The sequence below is a fragment of the Prunus avium genome, chromosome 4 (assembly GCF_965620075.1).
Source record: "Prunus avium chromosome 4, drPruAviu1.hap1.1, whole genome shotgun sequence".
NCBI classification, from domain to species: Eukaryota; Viridiplantae; Streptophyta; class Magnoliopsida; order Rosales; family Rosaceae; genus Prunus; species Prunus avium.
In genome coordinates, this window is record NC_142287.1 from 23,752,414 (window position 1) to 23,768,981 (window position 16,568).

General features: G+C 36.1%; 1 protein-coding gene across 11 annotated transcripts; it reads left to right on the top strand.

Annotated features, from left to right (window-relative positions):
* Positions 1 to 543: 543 nt before the first annotated feature.
* Positions 544 to 16,433, top strand: LOC110772943 (B3 domain-containing transcription repressor VAL1-like). 11 transcript variants are annotated; one of them, XM_088251587.1, is made up of 12 exons: positions 544 to 857; positions 1,057 to 1,130; positions 6,787 to 6,868; positions 7,010 to 7,118; positions 8,063 to 8,345; positions 8,570 to 8,669; positions 9,412 to 9,589; positions 10,091 to 10,179; positions 10,480 to 10,517; positions 10,699 to 10,841; positions 15,512 to 15,722; positions 15,827 to 16,432. In XM_088251587.1, exons 1-9 carry the CDS (start codon positions 831 to 833, stop codon positions 10,504 to 10,506), a joined length of 969 nt encoding a protein of 322 aa, XP_088107713.1. In that variant the 5' UTR covers positions 544 to 830; the 3' UTR covers positions 10,507 to 10,517; positions 10,699 to 10,841; positions 15,512 to 15,722; positions 15,827 to 16,432. The 11 variants fall into 11 exon arrangements, with proteins under 11 accessions (XP_088107713.1, XP_088107711.1, XP_088107710.1 ...); XM_088251585.1 differs by having other exon boundaries at positions 545 to 1,130; positions 10,656 to 10,841; positions 15,827 to 16,433; XM_088251584.1 differs by having other exon boundaries at positions 545 to 1,130; positions 10,480 to 10,536.
* The last annotated feature ends 135 nt before the right edge of the window (positions 16,434 to 16,568 follow it).

The following is a 16,568-nucleotide window of genomic DNA, read 5'->3' on the forward strand; positions in this document are numbered from 1 at the left end:
ATTCTGGTTATCCAATGTCATGTAGTATTGCTGGAAGTCCGAAACCTTCCAGCTCTTGGACAGATCTCGGTGGGGATCATGATAGTCACTTATATATAGTCTAAATTATAGCCATTGGTGCTACGACTATGAGCTAAATGCATCAATTCCTCCCATGGCGGCACCTCCAGTGCATTCACAGTTTCAGAGCAAGAAGCCATGGGATGTAATTCGACAAATTTGGTGGTGTGGTGTATTAGGGTGTACAGGGTGTATAGGGGTATTTTGGTAGTTAAATAGGGTGTACTTAGTTAATTCTAAATTTTAATTTAAATATTAGGGTATACTTAGATCATAGGGTGTACTCAGTTAATTTTAGGGTTCGTTTAGCAACACTCTAAGACTATTTGTTCATTAATCATGTTTTTAGATTTTCTCAACAGAAAAAAAGAAAAAGAAAAAGAAAATTAAAAATTAAAAATTAAAAATTAAAAATACCTTAAGCAAATATTATCCTAATCGGGAGGGCCCACTTGAAGAGAAAAATGGAGGAAATTCTGTGCACCTACCGGCGCCATTAACAGTTAACGGCAAAATATGGCAGGTTTGGTTGTTGCATGGACGCCAAATATGCCATGCTTGCCTGTCCACCTCAGGAAGGATCAAAATTCAGAACTCTGATCCCCTGCAGACGCGCCCCACTACACCCGCACCCATCAGGAAACATCAGACCCAATCAGACTGCAAAACCTCAGAATCAATCGTTGTCAAAACCCTAAACCCCCTTTTGACTCTGGTGCGAGCGACCGCAGGCCACAATTCCTCCTCGTATCGTCTTCGTTGTCACTGAAATGGCTCTGACTCACACTCGCTCACTCGTATATATACTGGATGTCCTTATCTTTCAACACTTTCTCTGCCTCTCTCTCTCTCGTTTGCTCTCGTTTGCTCTCTCTGTTCTCTCTGTCTCGTTTGCTCTCTCTGTTTCTCTCTGTCTCATTTGCTCTCTCTTTCTCCCTCACTCTTTGTGTTGCTTCAATGGCTTCAATGGCTTCCGAGCACTGCTTCTTCTGCAAGGCTGAGATTGCTGAGTTCATTACTGGCTGGCCGCTGAAAGATGGCTCTTTCGCTAAGCTCTGCGGGAAATGCGGGTAAGCCAATTTTCCTTTTACATTTTTGTTTCTCTGAAGGATTTGTCTTTTTTTTTTGCTGGTATGTGACATGTTTGCTTGCTCTATTTGATTTAAATTAGAGTGCTTTTTTTTTCCTTTCCTTTTTGAAGAGAAAATGTATGGCTTGGGTTGTTTTGCTGGTATATATATTGCTCTTTCTCTTTGGGACTGAATTGAAGGTGTTTCTATGTGTGTTTTTCTATGATGTAGGTGGTCCAGGTTGATAATGATTTAATGCCCTTTTGGGATGTCAAGTGTCATGATTTTCTTTGCTTTTAATTTCTAAAATTTGTTGATTTTTTGTGGTGATTTTGGGTTATTGATTTTAATCGATTGACTTAAAACAGCTGATGTAATCCGTTAAGATTTTTGGTTCAGCGTTGGTGGATATGACTTCACTCCTTTTAGCATAAAACAGAAGGAACATGGTTGAAATCGTGACATTTTTTCCTTGTGGGCCTCTCCCTGTTGAGGGAGCTCACACTAGCATGGGATAAGGTTAATGGGAATATAACATAACAAAACACTACAGGGGATATGTTCCTGCATGCAATGACTGTATTTTCTAGTAGCAATATTATTATTAAAAGTTTTACTTTAATATATGGTGCTAGTTACTACTAGGATGTTGATGGGTTGATTGAAGGAACACATAAATGGCTATTGATTGGGTAATGTATTTTCTGCATCAACATTTTGGTTTGAATGCTGTGTGGGCTTTTCTAGACTCAAATTTGATTAAGTGAACTCTTCTATTATTTAAGCTGGGCCTTTAGTGATCCTGAGAAAATGAATTGGTGCATAAAATGGGTTTATACCCTGTCTTAAGGTTACGTATGAAAATTTGGATTCGAATAAAGAGATTCATTACTTTATGCAATAACTGTCCTGTGAAGCAAACCAAAATTCGAATTTTGGTTGATGCATGGATTTAGCGAGTCGAAGTTGTTTATCAGCCAATTTTTCAGATGTTGCGTTAGTATTCATTGGAAAAGGAGCAGAACTTGGGTTTGGTTTGCCTCAACATATGGAAGAAGTGAGCAAGATCATGTAAATTTGATGGAACTTAATGCTGTAAATGTTCATGCCAGTTTTGTTTCATTGTCTCTTAGGTAGCGTTGGTCTTGCAGATTTGGCACTTGGGAATGTGTATGTGATTTATTTTCCATATTTGGTAAGTTCCAACATGGGAAAGGAAGTGGTGTAGATCAGTAGTGATTTGATGCAGAAGCATCTACAAGGCTCTCCAAGAGTATGCGGACCCTCTAGCAAATTAGGACAGGGTTCTAGCTATTTTGGGAATTTTAGTTATTTTTTATTTGTCATGTTTTTCTTTCATATTTATTCTTGTTAGGATTAGGATTTATTAAGTAGTCTTAGTAGGAATAGATTTATTAGGTAAGTACTAGTAGGATTAGGTTTTCTTAATAAACAAGGAATAGGAATGCTAGACTGCTTTACTCTAGTATAAATAGGCTCTTAAGAGACTCTTGCATTCAGTTTGTTAGGAATATCATTCCATAATTCGATTTATAGAGTTTCTTTTGGGATTCATGCCCTAAACCCTAGAACTCAATTATCTTCATTCCAACTTCAATTCTATGGCTTAATCTCTCTATTTTCTATTTAAAAAAAAAATCTGTTTCTACTGTGTTTTGGCCCTATTCTTCCTGCTAGACAGCAACTTATCGTTACTGCCACGCACCAGGAAGGGTTGGGTTTCCGATACCCATGGGTATCCAAGACCCCCAAAATAGGTGCTTTGCTTTCCCAAATGATGAGGTGGGCTACCCATCCCTATTCCTTAGGTTTGATTTAAAATAAATGATAATGAACCTAAACCCTTAAATTTATGCTTTCAAAAATAATATACCATTGGGTCTCTAAGAAATCCTTCAAATGGGAATGGGTAAGGGCTCCTAGGATCCCATCCCATGAAGGATCCCATCGCATGAAACAAGTGCTCCTTAGATTTTTGGATATAAGGAAGACATGAATCTTGAAACCTTGAAATTGTTGGTGTTTCTATATAAATTCTTGGGACTCTCCTTGCAAGTTACAACCACTAGCTTCAAGGCTTGTACATGTTCGTTGGAAGGCAGCTAGCTCCAAGGCTTAACGTTAAGGCCTAGAAAGCTTACATACAAGGCGGCGACTTACTACAAGGGATATTCTCTAGAATGTTGCTACTTGCATGTGTTGTTTTTCGGGTACAAGTTCTTTTGTTGAAGGTCGCTCGAGCTTTTCCTAGTAGTATGGCATGCTTTACTTCATAGCCGTGGACGCTTTTCAAGAAGTTTCATTTTCCTTCCCTGTCAACAGAGTAGAGGACTTTTTCTAGAAAGCACCTCAGTCATTCATCAGAAGATCAATTTCCCTTTGTGCACCCCAAAACAATAATAAATGTGGATGCTTTTGTAAAGAAGATTATGGGATGTCTCTCTTCAAACATTTTGATTAATCTATATTTTCCTAATTTGTCACTCTAATAAATTCCATAAATTAGGTGTCTTTTATTGCTCCGATATGATCTCCTTAAGTTGTAAAAGGATTAAAGGTGATGTGCATGACTCACGATGAAGAGCTATGTAGCAGTTACTACCTTTTTTGTGAACTTTTTCCTAATGCTTCACAACTTACTTTTATTGTTGTTTGTTCATCGTGGTTAACGTTTAGAAAGTCATTATTATGACCTAAAGAACGTGTTTCTTTTCCTTGCCTTTACATGTATCTACACTAGTAAAGCCAAGTGAAGATAGTTTGATGATCAACTTGAACATTTCTCAAAATCCAAGGTTACTAATATTTGGTATGGTCATGACTGTGAAATTCATGACATACTATATAAAAAAATGTTGCATTTTTGAAATATGAATGGTCTCTTTGTCAGTGATCATTAGCACAAATTAATTCAACAAAGAAACTCCACTCCCTTGGTTTTTGAAAATGCGGTTCGTGGGCAAAATTTCAAAGTAGTTTGATGGTAGATCTTTCTTAGAATAAAGGTCTTACTTGAATCCCTCCACTACCTAAATAACAATGCCTCATTTGATAATGAATTTGAGGACTCCTCCGTTTTACGCGGTTGTTCTGAGCTTCAAGTATGAATCTCAAGGAGAATTCAGTCCTGGCTCTCGGTATCTAATGCCATTTTATCCTCTAGTTCTTGTCTCCCAATGTCAATGTTGGTCCAACATAGAGCCTCGTTATTGGTGTTCTTTCCAATCTCTATGCATTCACCACTCCACCAAAAATTCTCTCTGCCCCTACCGCGCTTCATGAGAAAAATATGACCAATTAAACAAGCAACAAAACTACTTGCTCCAAATAACTTCTTCTTGTTGCATCGAAACATACAAATGTTGAATAGTCTGGGGTCGACAATTCTTTCCGCTTCTTCGAACTCAAACTCCTATTCGTATTGGCCTTGGAGAATTCTATTACACAATTTATGAAGCAAAACATTACAGGAGAAAAACAATGTAGTTGACTCATTTGGCACAAGTAAGTGCAAGAATTACTTGCCTTGATATGGGTTTATTAAGGTTTAAAATAGGCAACTAGTGTATCTTGCAACGAAAGTTAACGTTTGTTTACTTACCATCTTTTACCATATTTTCGTGGGCCAAATATTAATGATAATAATGATGGGGACAAGGGTCTTGATCCCACTAGAGTGTAGTAAATCCGAAGAACACATTCTCAATCTATGTTGCTGGGTATAACTTGCTTGCGAAGGCATGGTCACGAGGGTTTGTTGGCATACCACCAGAAATAAGCGTATGTTCCATCCAAAGTGTTCTCTTAAACATAGATAGGTGAGTTCATTATAGAAGAACTTCCGAGAATACATTTATAGCCCTTCGTTTTTTACTTCTACTACATGAAGCCATTCTTGGACAATGTTGGTGGTTGAGGGTTTCCTAATGTAGCAACTTGGGACAATGATGCGGAAAGTGGTCCTGATCTTGTAAGAGAAATTGAGGGCAAGTCTACGAGTGGAGGGAGCTAAGGCTTGAGACGGGCAGGTGCCCTTCTCCACCCCTCCCTCAAATTTCTTTTTTTAAAAAAGAAAAAGATTACATGTATATTTTTCTCAATGAAATAAGAAATTGCTCTCAAATTTCCAAGTGTCCCCTTCCCCTCTTTGTCTTTGCTTTCTCTACCTCTCTTCTCTCATGTCTACCTCTTTCAAATCTTTCCCTCTCTTACTTTGTGTCTGATGACACCTTCTTCTCTCTGGTTAGCACTTGCTCGTTGACTCTGAGTTTGAATTTAAACATAGACTAGGGTATCAATTTCTTGTAGTGTTTTGATGGACTTTTTAGCTACATATGTTAGCACATATGTAGTTGAATGAAATTTATTATTGTGTAAATTCGTGTATTTTTCTTTATTGAATTTGAGTCTAATATAGTTTGTTGGTATGCATAACTTTTAGATTTTTAATGTTACAAATTAAAAAACATGAGAGATAGCACATAATTAGAGATTTATAAATAGTAGAACCTTTAGCTTAAATTGTCAGAATTTTGAATTGTTTGAGGTCCCCCTTTCTTAAAAATTTCCTTGCTCCACCACTTGAGACGTTCTCAATCAAATTTCAGGCTACAATCCTATGCTTGCGTGAAACCAGCTTCATACATAGTTGGTAGTTAACTAGGTCTGGTCTTGAGAGATGTAATTAATGTTTTTGTTCATAGGAAAAAAAGGAAGAATAATTGAATAAGAAAATAGGAAATATAAGATTTACATTAAAGATCCTAGAGAGACTCAAGTAGGTAATGTATTTGGAAATAATATTTTCATTTACCTCTGTATATTTGCCAATATTTGCACTTTGTTAAGCTAGATGAGAGTAAGTGCCGGAGTTGTGATGTGTGCCTACTTGCGTATGTGCGACGTTGACGTAGGTGTAGCTTCATAGTTTAGGATTTTCAATTTTCTGGTTGACATATTGAAGTATCTTAAGTTTTCATATTGGGTTTGTTACCACCTTTACGGTAATTCTAAGGTTTCCTTATTTGGATTTGTTCAGCTCCATAAACTGACTTGGGACATTGTCGTTCTGTTAGACAGTATTGAGCACTGAAAAAAATTACGGAGAATTAATGTTCACTTTGGTTTTATCCTTCGGTCTCTATTATCTTCAACTTAGCCTCTTGTGATCTTTTGCTTCCTGGGTTTTACACCGGTAAGGATTTCAACAGTTGGGAAAAAAAGTCTTGATCCTCTACATAAGCAAGTCATATTCAAAGACACATCCTTAGTCCAAATTAGTGGCAATAAATAGCTTGCATGAAGCTAGAGTCACAAGAATTTCCTTATCAGATAGATAAGGTATAATTAATGGTGTAAAACTTACTTTGTGTTTGTGTTTAGATTTTTTTTTTTGGTCTGAGTATTTAGTTTTCTTGGTGTTATCATTATCTGCTTCTCTAGTTAGGTTTTCTAGATGAATTGTCGTCTTTGAATATTATAAAGGTATTTAGGTATGTGGGTTACTTTGATCACATGATCAATATCCTTTCATTGTCATATTTGATATGCAGCATTAACTTGGTTATTCAGTAAGTACATTGTCTCACTATTCTTCAGAGTTTCTGGTAACTAACTTGATTATTTGCAAATTTAGTTATGCTTATATACATGATAAGTTTTGTGAAACTTTTCACTCCAAGTCTGATGGATGGAGACACTGTGATGGCTGCAAGAAGGTGAGCTGGCAACTTCACCCTTTGTTTGTTTTTGGCTTTTTGGATCTATATTCGGATCAACAAATTTCTGAACTCCAGATTTTGTTTTATATACCAAAAATTTTGTTTTATTTACCATTAATTTTAACTAATAATTGGCAGCGACTCCACTGTGGATGCATTATGTCATGCCACATATACACAGAATTGGACTATGGAGGTGTAGGTTGCAGTAAATGCTTATTGCGAAGTAAAAAATCTATGGAGTCAGGTGAAGTGATAAGTGATGTTTGTGTTTTTATGACTTGTAAATTATCTGTGGAAATTTGAAAATTAATATGTTCTAAAGCTTTTTTATATAAACTCAGATGCTTTGTGTCAATATATGGTTTGTGTGGTGTTTCCCTTGTTAAAAAAAAGAGTGCTGGATGCTTGAGGGGACAACATGTGTATCCACCCACATCTGGTGCTCATTTGGAAACTTATGAAATAACTCAACTACTTTACCTTAGAAGTCTTGAAGTTGGGACTGTGTCATTCTTTTTCTTAATCGTTATAGATTGTTATTTTTAGCATGTTTGGTTTGCTGCATGCTAAAAGCCATACATCGTCAACTTTCAAATATATGCATGTGTGTAGATTCTCAGAATTGTGTTTATTAGACACCTCATTCCCATGTTAAGTTTTGCACTTAATGTTTGTGTCCTCAACTATACACTTGAGTTGAAAATGTCTCGAAGAACTTAAAAGAAAAAAAAAGAACACTCAGTTTTGTCATTTAAACTTAAAGGGGAGAAAGAAAAAAAACAATGGAGTGCAAGAAATGCAGTGAGCTGAAGAAAAATGTCCTTTTCTTTTCCTCAATTTTCATTGGCAAGGAAAGTTGGAGGAGAAATTAAACGAAGAAATCCTGGTTACAAACTTACAGCATAATTGTTTTTATGGTGAAATGTTTTCCAAACTTGTTTTCTTAGTTTTTCTTTTTAAGTATGTCATGATCCTAAAAGAAAGACTTAACATAACTTTTCTTAGTGATTTCTTTTCTTCTCTTATCACTTGTAATCTATGTAATTTATCTTCCCTATTCTTCTCCCTCGCCAAAAATAGTTATGGGTTGCAATTCTGTGCTGTTATAGTGGTTAACATTATTGATTCAGAAAAATCACTGGAATGAGGTAGTGATTACTGACTCTAGCCAGTCCTCTACTTTTTCAGCTGCCAATGAAGGGACGTATTTAACAACATTATCTGATTCTGATACCCATTCTGTGGTTTCTAATGAGATAATTGCTGAATGCTGTTCTCCTGGATCATCTAAAGGAAAAACTTCTGCACATATTGGTGAAAACTCTAATGTGGATTCTAGTGGACATACAGGTTGTGAAGAAGGAGTAGAGAGTGAAACACCACGAGTGGATGCCTCTACTCAAAACCATTTGTATCCTCAAAGTCTGCTTAAGATGACAAGTCATGAGCAGCTCCAGAAAATCTCTGGAAAGTATCCACTAATTTTGTTGTGTCATAGGTCTTAGAAGTTGAAAGAAGGAATTTGTTATTTTATAATTTTTCATAGTAATAGAAGTGATTTTTTTAATGCATTGAGTTCATTTCGATTGCAATAAAATATGGGCACTGCTTCTATGCTATTGCTCATTATTTTATATTTTATATTTGTTTTGATGTTTGTATTTTTGAATCCGTGAGTCCTTGACCCAATCTGAGATTGAACATTGATGCTATACCTCTGTTTGAGAAGTCATTAACCGCAAGTGATACTTTCCTGAATACAGCACGTCTAGTGATACCAAAGAAATGTGCAGAGGTAAGTCCCAATGCTCATTTAGTATTTGATTAATCTCAGTGCATTAAAGATAATTGCTCTTCATGGTTTTCCCTATGCTTCAATTTGTAATGGGGATGGCTGCTGGTGCAATATGAACGGTGGCACCCCAAGTCCAACAAAAGTTTTGAGGGACTTGATTTTTCCTTCAGAAAACTTTTTGAGAAGGGGGTGCCTCGTATCATGCCTTGTGAATTGTTATTGCTATGTTGTCCTGTTCCTAGTCATCTCATTTGTCATCTTTTTAATCTTGAAAATTTCCTTTGTTATATCGTTCTATACTTGTGAACTGACAAAATATATTTAAGGCTGAGCAATCATTTTGGCTATTGAGTCAATTGACTGCATTAATCTATAAGGTAAATATTTGTAACCCCAGTCTCAAGCATGATGGTCTTACCTCTCTCTCTCTCTCACACACACACAATCATACACCAACAAACACCTAATTGTGATTTTAAAGTAGAACAGTTGTGTCAAACTATTGATTCTTCTTGTAGCAGAGCCAAATCCTTCCTGGCAAAAAAATAAAGCAGTCACCTTTACCTGAGAAGGGATCTTAGGGAGGGAAAATAAAACTATTCTTTATGCATTTGCCTTTTGTTTACTGAATCAGCTAGGTATTTTTTTTCCTTCAGAATATATATTTCTGACTCATCTAAACAAGCAGGAAACATCTTTGTCCTTACGCTTGAAGTTTTGTGTGTTGCTCACAATGAAACAGGCCCATTTCCCAAAAATTTCTGAAACACAAGGATTCCCCATCGCAATTCAGGATTACACAGGCAGGGACTGGAAATTTCAATATCGTTGCTGGCAAAATAGTAACAGCAAAAAGATGTATGTATTAGAAGGGCTCAAGGATTACATGATCTTAAATCAGTGGCAAGTTGGGGACACAGGTATCATATAACTCAGTTAACAAAGTCTGGATATCCTTTTATTTAATTCATTTAAGTTTTTTTGTTTGTTTTGTTTTTTGTGACAAGTTGTTCTCTATGGGTTGTTGATGATTCTCTCTCTCTCTCTCTCTCTCTCTCTCTCTCTCTCTCTTAGTTTCATTGTTTAGGAGTTTGATAGTGCCTACTTTTTAGCTAACCTCAAATCCTGATTTGAAGTAGAGCTACACTCAACTAAATGCCTTGACTTTTTATTACTTTTTCTACCACTGATATCATATGTATGAATTATGTACTCAATGATATTGACGTCAATCCCATTATAAAATAAATAAAAACAATTATATTGGCATCAATGATTTAACTATCTTGAATACTTTTTCATTTTTATACAGGGGATTTCCTGAAAGTTTGTGTGAGTTTTAAACATATTCACTTATGAGCTATATATCCTATGCATCGAAGATGTCCTAATTTTGTGATCAACATGGTGCATTTTTTCAGTGACGTTTCATCGAACAGAACAAGAAGGAAAACTGATTATTGGAACAAAAAAGATGCCAGCTTCTATTGCTTCTATCCAAGCTCTTAAGGTACTGCATGCTACAATATTCTTTTCATGTGACTATATAGCTTTAATATCTTCTAAAATAAGAAACATTTTCTAAGCTAATACTTCATCTTCTGTCTTAGTGTTTTCATATGATGTCCACTGCAAGAATTTTCAACTCTGAATGATTGAAACTTTTCTCTTCATCTTTGTCTTCTGAGAAACTGATGTAACATATGGATGTGACTGATGTTGCCATGATACTTCTTAGATCCTTAGTTTTTATAGCAGGAGCTACTTAACTTAATTGAATAGCAACATGTGATATCTTTTCTTCTGACAGGAAAAAATTTGGAAACTACTAGGCTGAAGGGAGACCAGGTAAACAGCTTCTTGTCAAGTAATCACCTTTCCTTACAAAAGTATATGTTTCTATAATTTCCATGTATAATTTGATTTTGCGATTTTAGTTTTTCATTGAAAATTCCATCTTCCTTAAATCTTAAATCTGTTTTCCAGATACTATACTGATGTTCTAAAACAAGTTCTTATCCTCTCCCAGGACCAAGTGAACCTTGTGCTTTGTTGGATGCTTGAAGGTCTTTATGCTCATTCAGTCAAGAACCTAGTGTGTCAGTGTCAGAGACCTTCCTTCTGTCTCTCTTAGGCTTATCAAACTCTCTGAGCTTACAAAGCCAAAAAGAAGTAATTTTCTTCATTGTTCCCATAACAATATTTCAATACTGTAGGGTTTTTTGTTTTTGTTTTTTTATTTTTTATTTTTTTTTTTCTGATAAGGGTAATTTGAAAAGATAGGGTCAGAAAAGAGAGGATTTCTCTAAGAGTTCCAGCAATATATACTTGTGATTGTTTCAGGATAAAATATTGTCTTAAACAATGCAAATGCAATCTTTACCAAAACAAAAAAAGAAGCAAGAAAATTGGGAACTTGTGTGCTTCATAATGCTCTTAAGCACAATGATGCATTACTCTAAGAAAATCAAGTCCTTTGTACGAGAACCTTGATGTTATGGAGTAACCCTTTACTGAGGATGTCTGTGGTCAGGGTTAGGTCAGTAACAAATATTTCTGATGAATTTGAGAACTACCCCAGTTCAAAAATTGGTTAATTAGGTCAAACTGAACAAGTCTTGCTCATCTGATTGATCTATGGATATGTTTTTTTATTTTAATCCTTGCCTTAAAGAGATGAAAATACATTTTCTTTATAAAACAAAGAGGTTTCATGTCTGTATCTTCCTTATGGATTAAGTTAACAAGAAATTGCTATAATACATTTTTTGCTGAAGAACTGAAAAGCTCATTAAGTTTGAAATTTGAAGATCCAACAGTTTTCAAGCATTCAGATTTTGAATAGCTGTTGCTAGTGAGATCATTACTAGAAAATTATCCCTTAATATAGCATTATAGCTTCCTGTCTTGCCAACATTGTGAAGAGTCTGCGGTTACCAAAAACAGCAATTTAAATAAAACTTGTAATACATCTCAGAAACTAAAATTACACTTTACCAATTGTAGTGTACTCTTGAATAGTTAAAAAGAATCCAGCAACACTGGCTTCACAACAGTCAAGTATTTCCAAGTTAGGTTACTATAGAGTATGAGGAATTTTGGTTATAAAAAAACGCATTAAGAAAGAGATTCTTGAATTTTTCATGTTAAGTTTTACCTAAGTACACAGCCTACTAGGTGACTGATTAAAGTCCTCACTAAAAATGAACTTCTTAGATATTGGAGTATTCCATTTTACCATTTGGAGGTCCATGATACATTTGAAATCTTTCTGTGGCGACCATTCTGGATTATGAATAACTTGTATTAGTTGATAACCGTACTCTGGATTATATGCTTATTCCAATGAAGATATTCAAATTACTCACCGAACGGCGTGGCCATAAGAGTACCAATTTTGAATCCTCCCCTCTATGCCTACCCTTTGCCTTCATTATCCATCCAGTAACTCATGTAATAGGAAAGGATCTAATGAATTTCTGCCTGTCTAGCGTGGGGCTGTTGTCTGTGACATTCTTCCCCACATATAAACCCCCTAACTACCTGTTCCATCCTACCCCTGTGAGTCCCATTATTTACATGGACATCATTTTGTGGGCGCTTGGTGCAATATTGAGAGGAGTTGGGCCTACTTTGATACCACATATTAGGTGATTGTGCCTATCCATGCATATAAACCTTGGATCAAATTCATTCCGTTCTGATGGGGGTTCCTCGTTCATCACAGATTGACGATTGTGTCCCTTCAGGGACATCCAGTAAACTTGGAATGAGATAGAGTGACTAAGTTTTAATACTGTGCCCTTTTTAAATACATATAGAGTTTTCGCATCCCCCCGCCCCCTTTTTGAAAACAAAAGAAAAAAGAAAAGAAAAAGAAAGAATTCCTTGTAGACCCGAAAAATCCTTGCTGCCTGTCCTTTCTTGGAAGCCTAAGTGAAAAGCTGTATGACCAGGCCAACATATCATTTGAAGATTCCACATTCTACAGCAATATTTCTTTGAGTTGACCAAGCCATCCATCAATGGTGGTATAAAGAGGGTTTACAATTCTATACTGGATATTTGTTGGCTGCTCTTGTAGCACTTTAAACACTGAATTTTGTCAACCATTGATAGAGTCAGTTTCCTCTCTCTTTTGCATGTATCCGTATGCGTGATCTGATTTTCTTAGATTTGTTAAGTTAGTTTCTGAAAAAGAAAATAATTATGAAGAAAATGAGTTAATGATATTAGCTTATGCTTAAGTCCCGACTATACAAAGTAAGCTGCAAACCAGAAAATTCAAAAGCATAAATGTTGAATGCAAAGAATCTGAAATTTGATGGAAATAAAAAGGGTGAATAGGCATGACAGAGCACAGCTTTTGCTTCTTTGTTTTTTAATTCTTGAAAACTAAACTTTCATCAACTTGAGTTTGAATAGCAGAAAGTTGGAGACTAATGGCTGGCATTGCGTAAATTTAACTATGTTTTTGCTAGAATCATTGATGTCATGCAAAAGGATTGCTCCTGCTGCTGATGGTCAAGCATATTTTCTAAATTTTGATGGCTGGATAACTTAATCCTTGCCCTTCTGTGTTACCCATCTCCTTAGTTTTTACATATGCATGAAAGACCTGCTACATCCAATAAGCTCTTATCCAGACATTGAATGCATCGCTCTCTGGAGCTTACCTTGTAAGTAGTACTTAATTATGTTTCCGACATCATTGCTTTCACAAACAAGATGGCATTCACGCCCTCTAGCTCTTTGATTGCCTCTGTGCATGAGTAGGCATAAGATAGTGTTCTGGTACTCCTCCCCACTCTTTAGGATGGCAAGACATCAGGCTAAAAGTGTTGTTCTCCAATTTTAGTTAAATATTATCAGAATGTTACTTTGGAAGCTTTGAAAAGTGACTAACAATTGAGATTCAGGGGGTTCTTTCACGCTTGGGGTTTAGCTATGCTTCAAGCTATGTAGTACAAATTATTATTGTCCTTTTAGTACCAAGTGGTGCAGCTCTTAAATTGGAAAAGATGATGAATTTTTCCTGGGCTGGTTTAGAGGGTGGGCAAAAAGGCCATCTAGTGAAATGGGAATTGGTGACTCAGAGCAAGGAAAGATGGGGCTTAAACTTTGGCAATTTGTTGATGAAGAACATCGCTCTTTTGGGTAAGTGCCTTTGGACATTTCCTTTAGTAGGGGAGTCATTGTGGCATGCTGTCATAAGAAGTAAATATGGGTTTGAAGAGAATGGCCGGGATGGAAATCCAGCTCAGAGGGGTTCTAGCTGGAGTCCTTGGAAAGACATTTTGTCAAGGGTATGATTTGTTCCTACCAGGTTGTGGGTAATGGAGCTAGGGTGAGATTTTGGTATGACAGTTGGATGGAAGAATTTTCCTTGAAAGAAAAATTCCCTGCTGTTTAACTTATCATATTATAATAAGAAAACAGTAGCAAGATGAGTGGAATTCTCATCTGATTCACTCAGCTGCACTTTTGGTTTGAGTTTAAATGATTTTGAGAACGAGGACCTTTCTTCATTGCAGGCTATACTGAAGATTCAGGTTGGTACTTGATAATTTGGATGCAAGGAAGATGAAGGGAGTTGTTCTTGTAAGTCGTACTTACTTATGTAGTAATGCCACTACCTTTGATTTTCAGTTGTACAGTATGATCTGGAAAGCCAAGGCTACTCTGAAGGCCGCTCATGGAAAAGTGAGCAACCATGGGCATGCATTTCTCCTCACTGGTGTATCGAAGAGGATGGGGAGAAGGTTTATCATGTGTTTCTGCACTACACAGTTGCATTAAGTCTGTTCCTTAAACTGTTCAGGGAGGCTGAAGTGAGCAGGGCAATCCCAAAGGGGTGTCATGCCTTGTGTGAAAAGCATGAAGAGTTTGGTGGTAAGAAAAAGGCCAAAGTGAGAAATAGGAGACTTTTTTAAGACAATGGTGGGATGGAGGTGGAGGATCTTTGGTATTAACTCAGATTTTGGTATTGCGAAGCTTTCGTGAAGCTTTCTTTTTCTGTTATTGTACTTGGAATTTGATATGTTTCATTTCTGGTAGTTAGTTTGAGATTGTAACTCCATAGTAGACTACTTGAGCTTGCACTCTTTCTGTCGTTAATATAATGTTTCCTTAGAAAAAAAAAATTAAGGGTTTACAGTGAGGCAGGGAATTGAAAAAAGAATAAGAAATTGAGCAGCTTTTTTTGGAGGTATAGAAAAATCCATTTCTGCTACCGAAGTAGCTAGTCCTGCCAGTGTTGTATGGAGGATGAGTTATAGCTTCTTTTCTAATCAAAAGTTACTGTAACAAAAAGTTCTTGAATGTTAAGATAGCATTCTTGGATGTCTAAATGTGTTGGTGCCTCGGGAAAAATATATAACTTCTAATTGTGCATGGACCTATATAAGCCCTTTAGTTAATACTTAATAGAGCATCCACTTGGTTACCAAGAATTCATCTAGCTTTGAAAGTAAGCTATGACAGATTCTATTTTCAATCTCTAAATAATTCTCTGATTTTGTGGTTATCCTTTTGTTGCAGACCAACTGTTTAAACAAATTTATTTTATTTATTTGCTCTGTAGATATTAAATTTGTCAATGATATTTTGTTGACAATTTTCTAAGCATAGATAGCCGTAGTATTCTTTTAAAGGTTCCAGAAAATAGCCCTCTCAACAAATTTTCTCATCCTCTGATCAGATTATTTCCCTTTTTATTTCAATTGATATTTAAAATTTAAACTGTGGCTTTCTGGAGTGAATCAAAATGAATCACTCTTGCGATTTTTTCCACCCGTGGCATTTTCATCCTGGTGATTCTTACATTTTGTTTCTGACTTCAGTTATAGAAGACCAGCTTCTATGAACTTATCTTACAAGGGTTGCTTATCTTCTAAAGATGGAACTATGTAAAAGACCCTTGGTATCTGGAATCTTTTCTAGTATAACATATTGCTGAAGCTGTCTGCAACGGTCTGCTGCTTTTTGAGTTCACACCCATCTCTACCTCAGAAAAGCTTGCAGCAGTGTGACATTTTGCGGTTTGGAGATTGAGTAAGTTTGTTTCTGCTCATCGGCTGTACTGTACTTAACGTAACTGTAATGCTAAAAATTGTATAAAAACAAAATATATTTTTTCTTCTATTGCTTACCTGCAGTTTATTTCTAGTCCTGTAAGACCAAAAGGAACCTGCAGATGATATCATTTTTACAGGATGCAAGACCAAAGAAGCCCACATGCATGGTGTATATTGTGTACTTGCTAAGCTTGTCTGCGTCAGATACGTATTCAAGGATACGAGTTTGCCCAGAAAAATGGTTGGCAAATTTTCAACCATGTCATGCATAAGCTTGTTTGCCTCTAAAGCTATTCTTGGAATGTTAGAATTACATAAGGAATCCCCTGAAGTCCAAATAGTGCTTCTGGTTCGTGCCATAGCCATTCGGAGAAATGAACCATCCCAGTAGAAGAAGAAAAATAAACTAAAGCAGAAGATGGGTTTAGAAACATAGCCTGTATGTGTTTTGACGAAATGGAAATTAGGAAATCTGGGTTACTGTATTCTAGTGGTTTCGTGTAATGCTACATTGCCCAGATTGACTTATAGCTGCAACCCATCTTTTGTTCTCCTTTTACTTATCTATTACATTTGATCAGGTCTATTGAGGATTGGAATGAAATATTTTTAGGATTGCATGGCATTGTTTCCTTATATTGTTAACAATTACATATGTCAGTGTAAGAATCTCCTATTATTAAGGAAATTATTTTATCCATGGTCATAAAGTAATGGCAATGTATTTTTTATCCACGGGAAATGCCGAATAGGGAAAATTCAAACTTGACCATCTTCTAATATTGGATGTAAACTCATGCCGAAAAGGGATGTCGTCAACCAA

Excerpts from the sequence above, each read along its gene's own strand:
- LOC110772943 (XM_088251585.1), top strand. The coding sequence starts at position 871 with ATGTCCTTATCTTTCAACACTTTCTCTGCCTCTCTCTCTCTCGTTTGC. Across the intron at positions 8,670-9,411 it reads TACCAAAGAAATGTGCAGAG|GCCCATTTCCCAAAAATTTC; the intron begins GTAAGTCCCAAT and ends ACAATGAAACAG. Across the intron at positions 10,180-10,479 it reads CTTCTATCCAAGCTCTTAAG|GAAAAAATTTGGAAACTACT; the intron begins GTACTGCATGCT and ends TTCTTCTGACAG.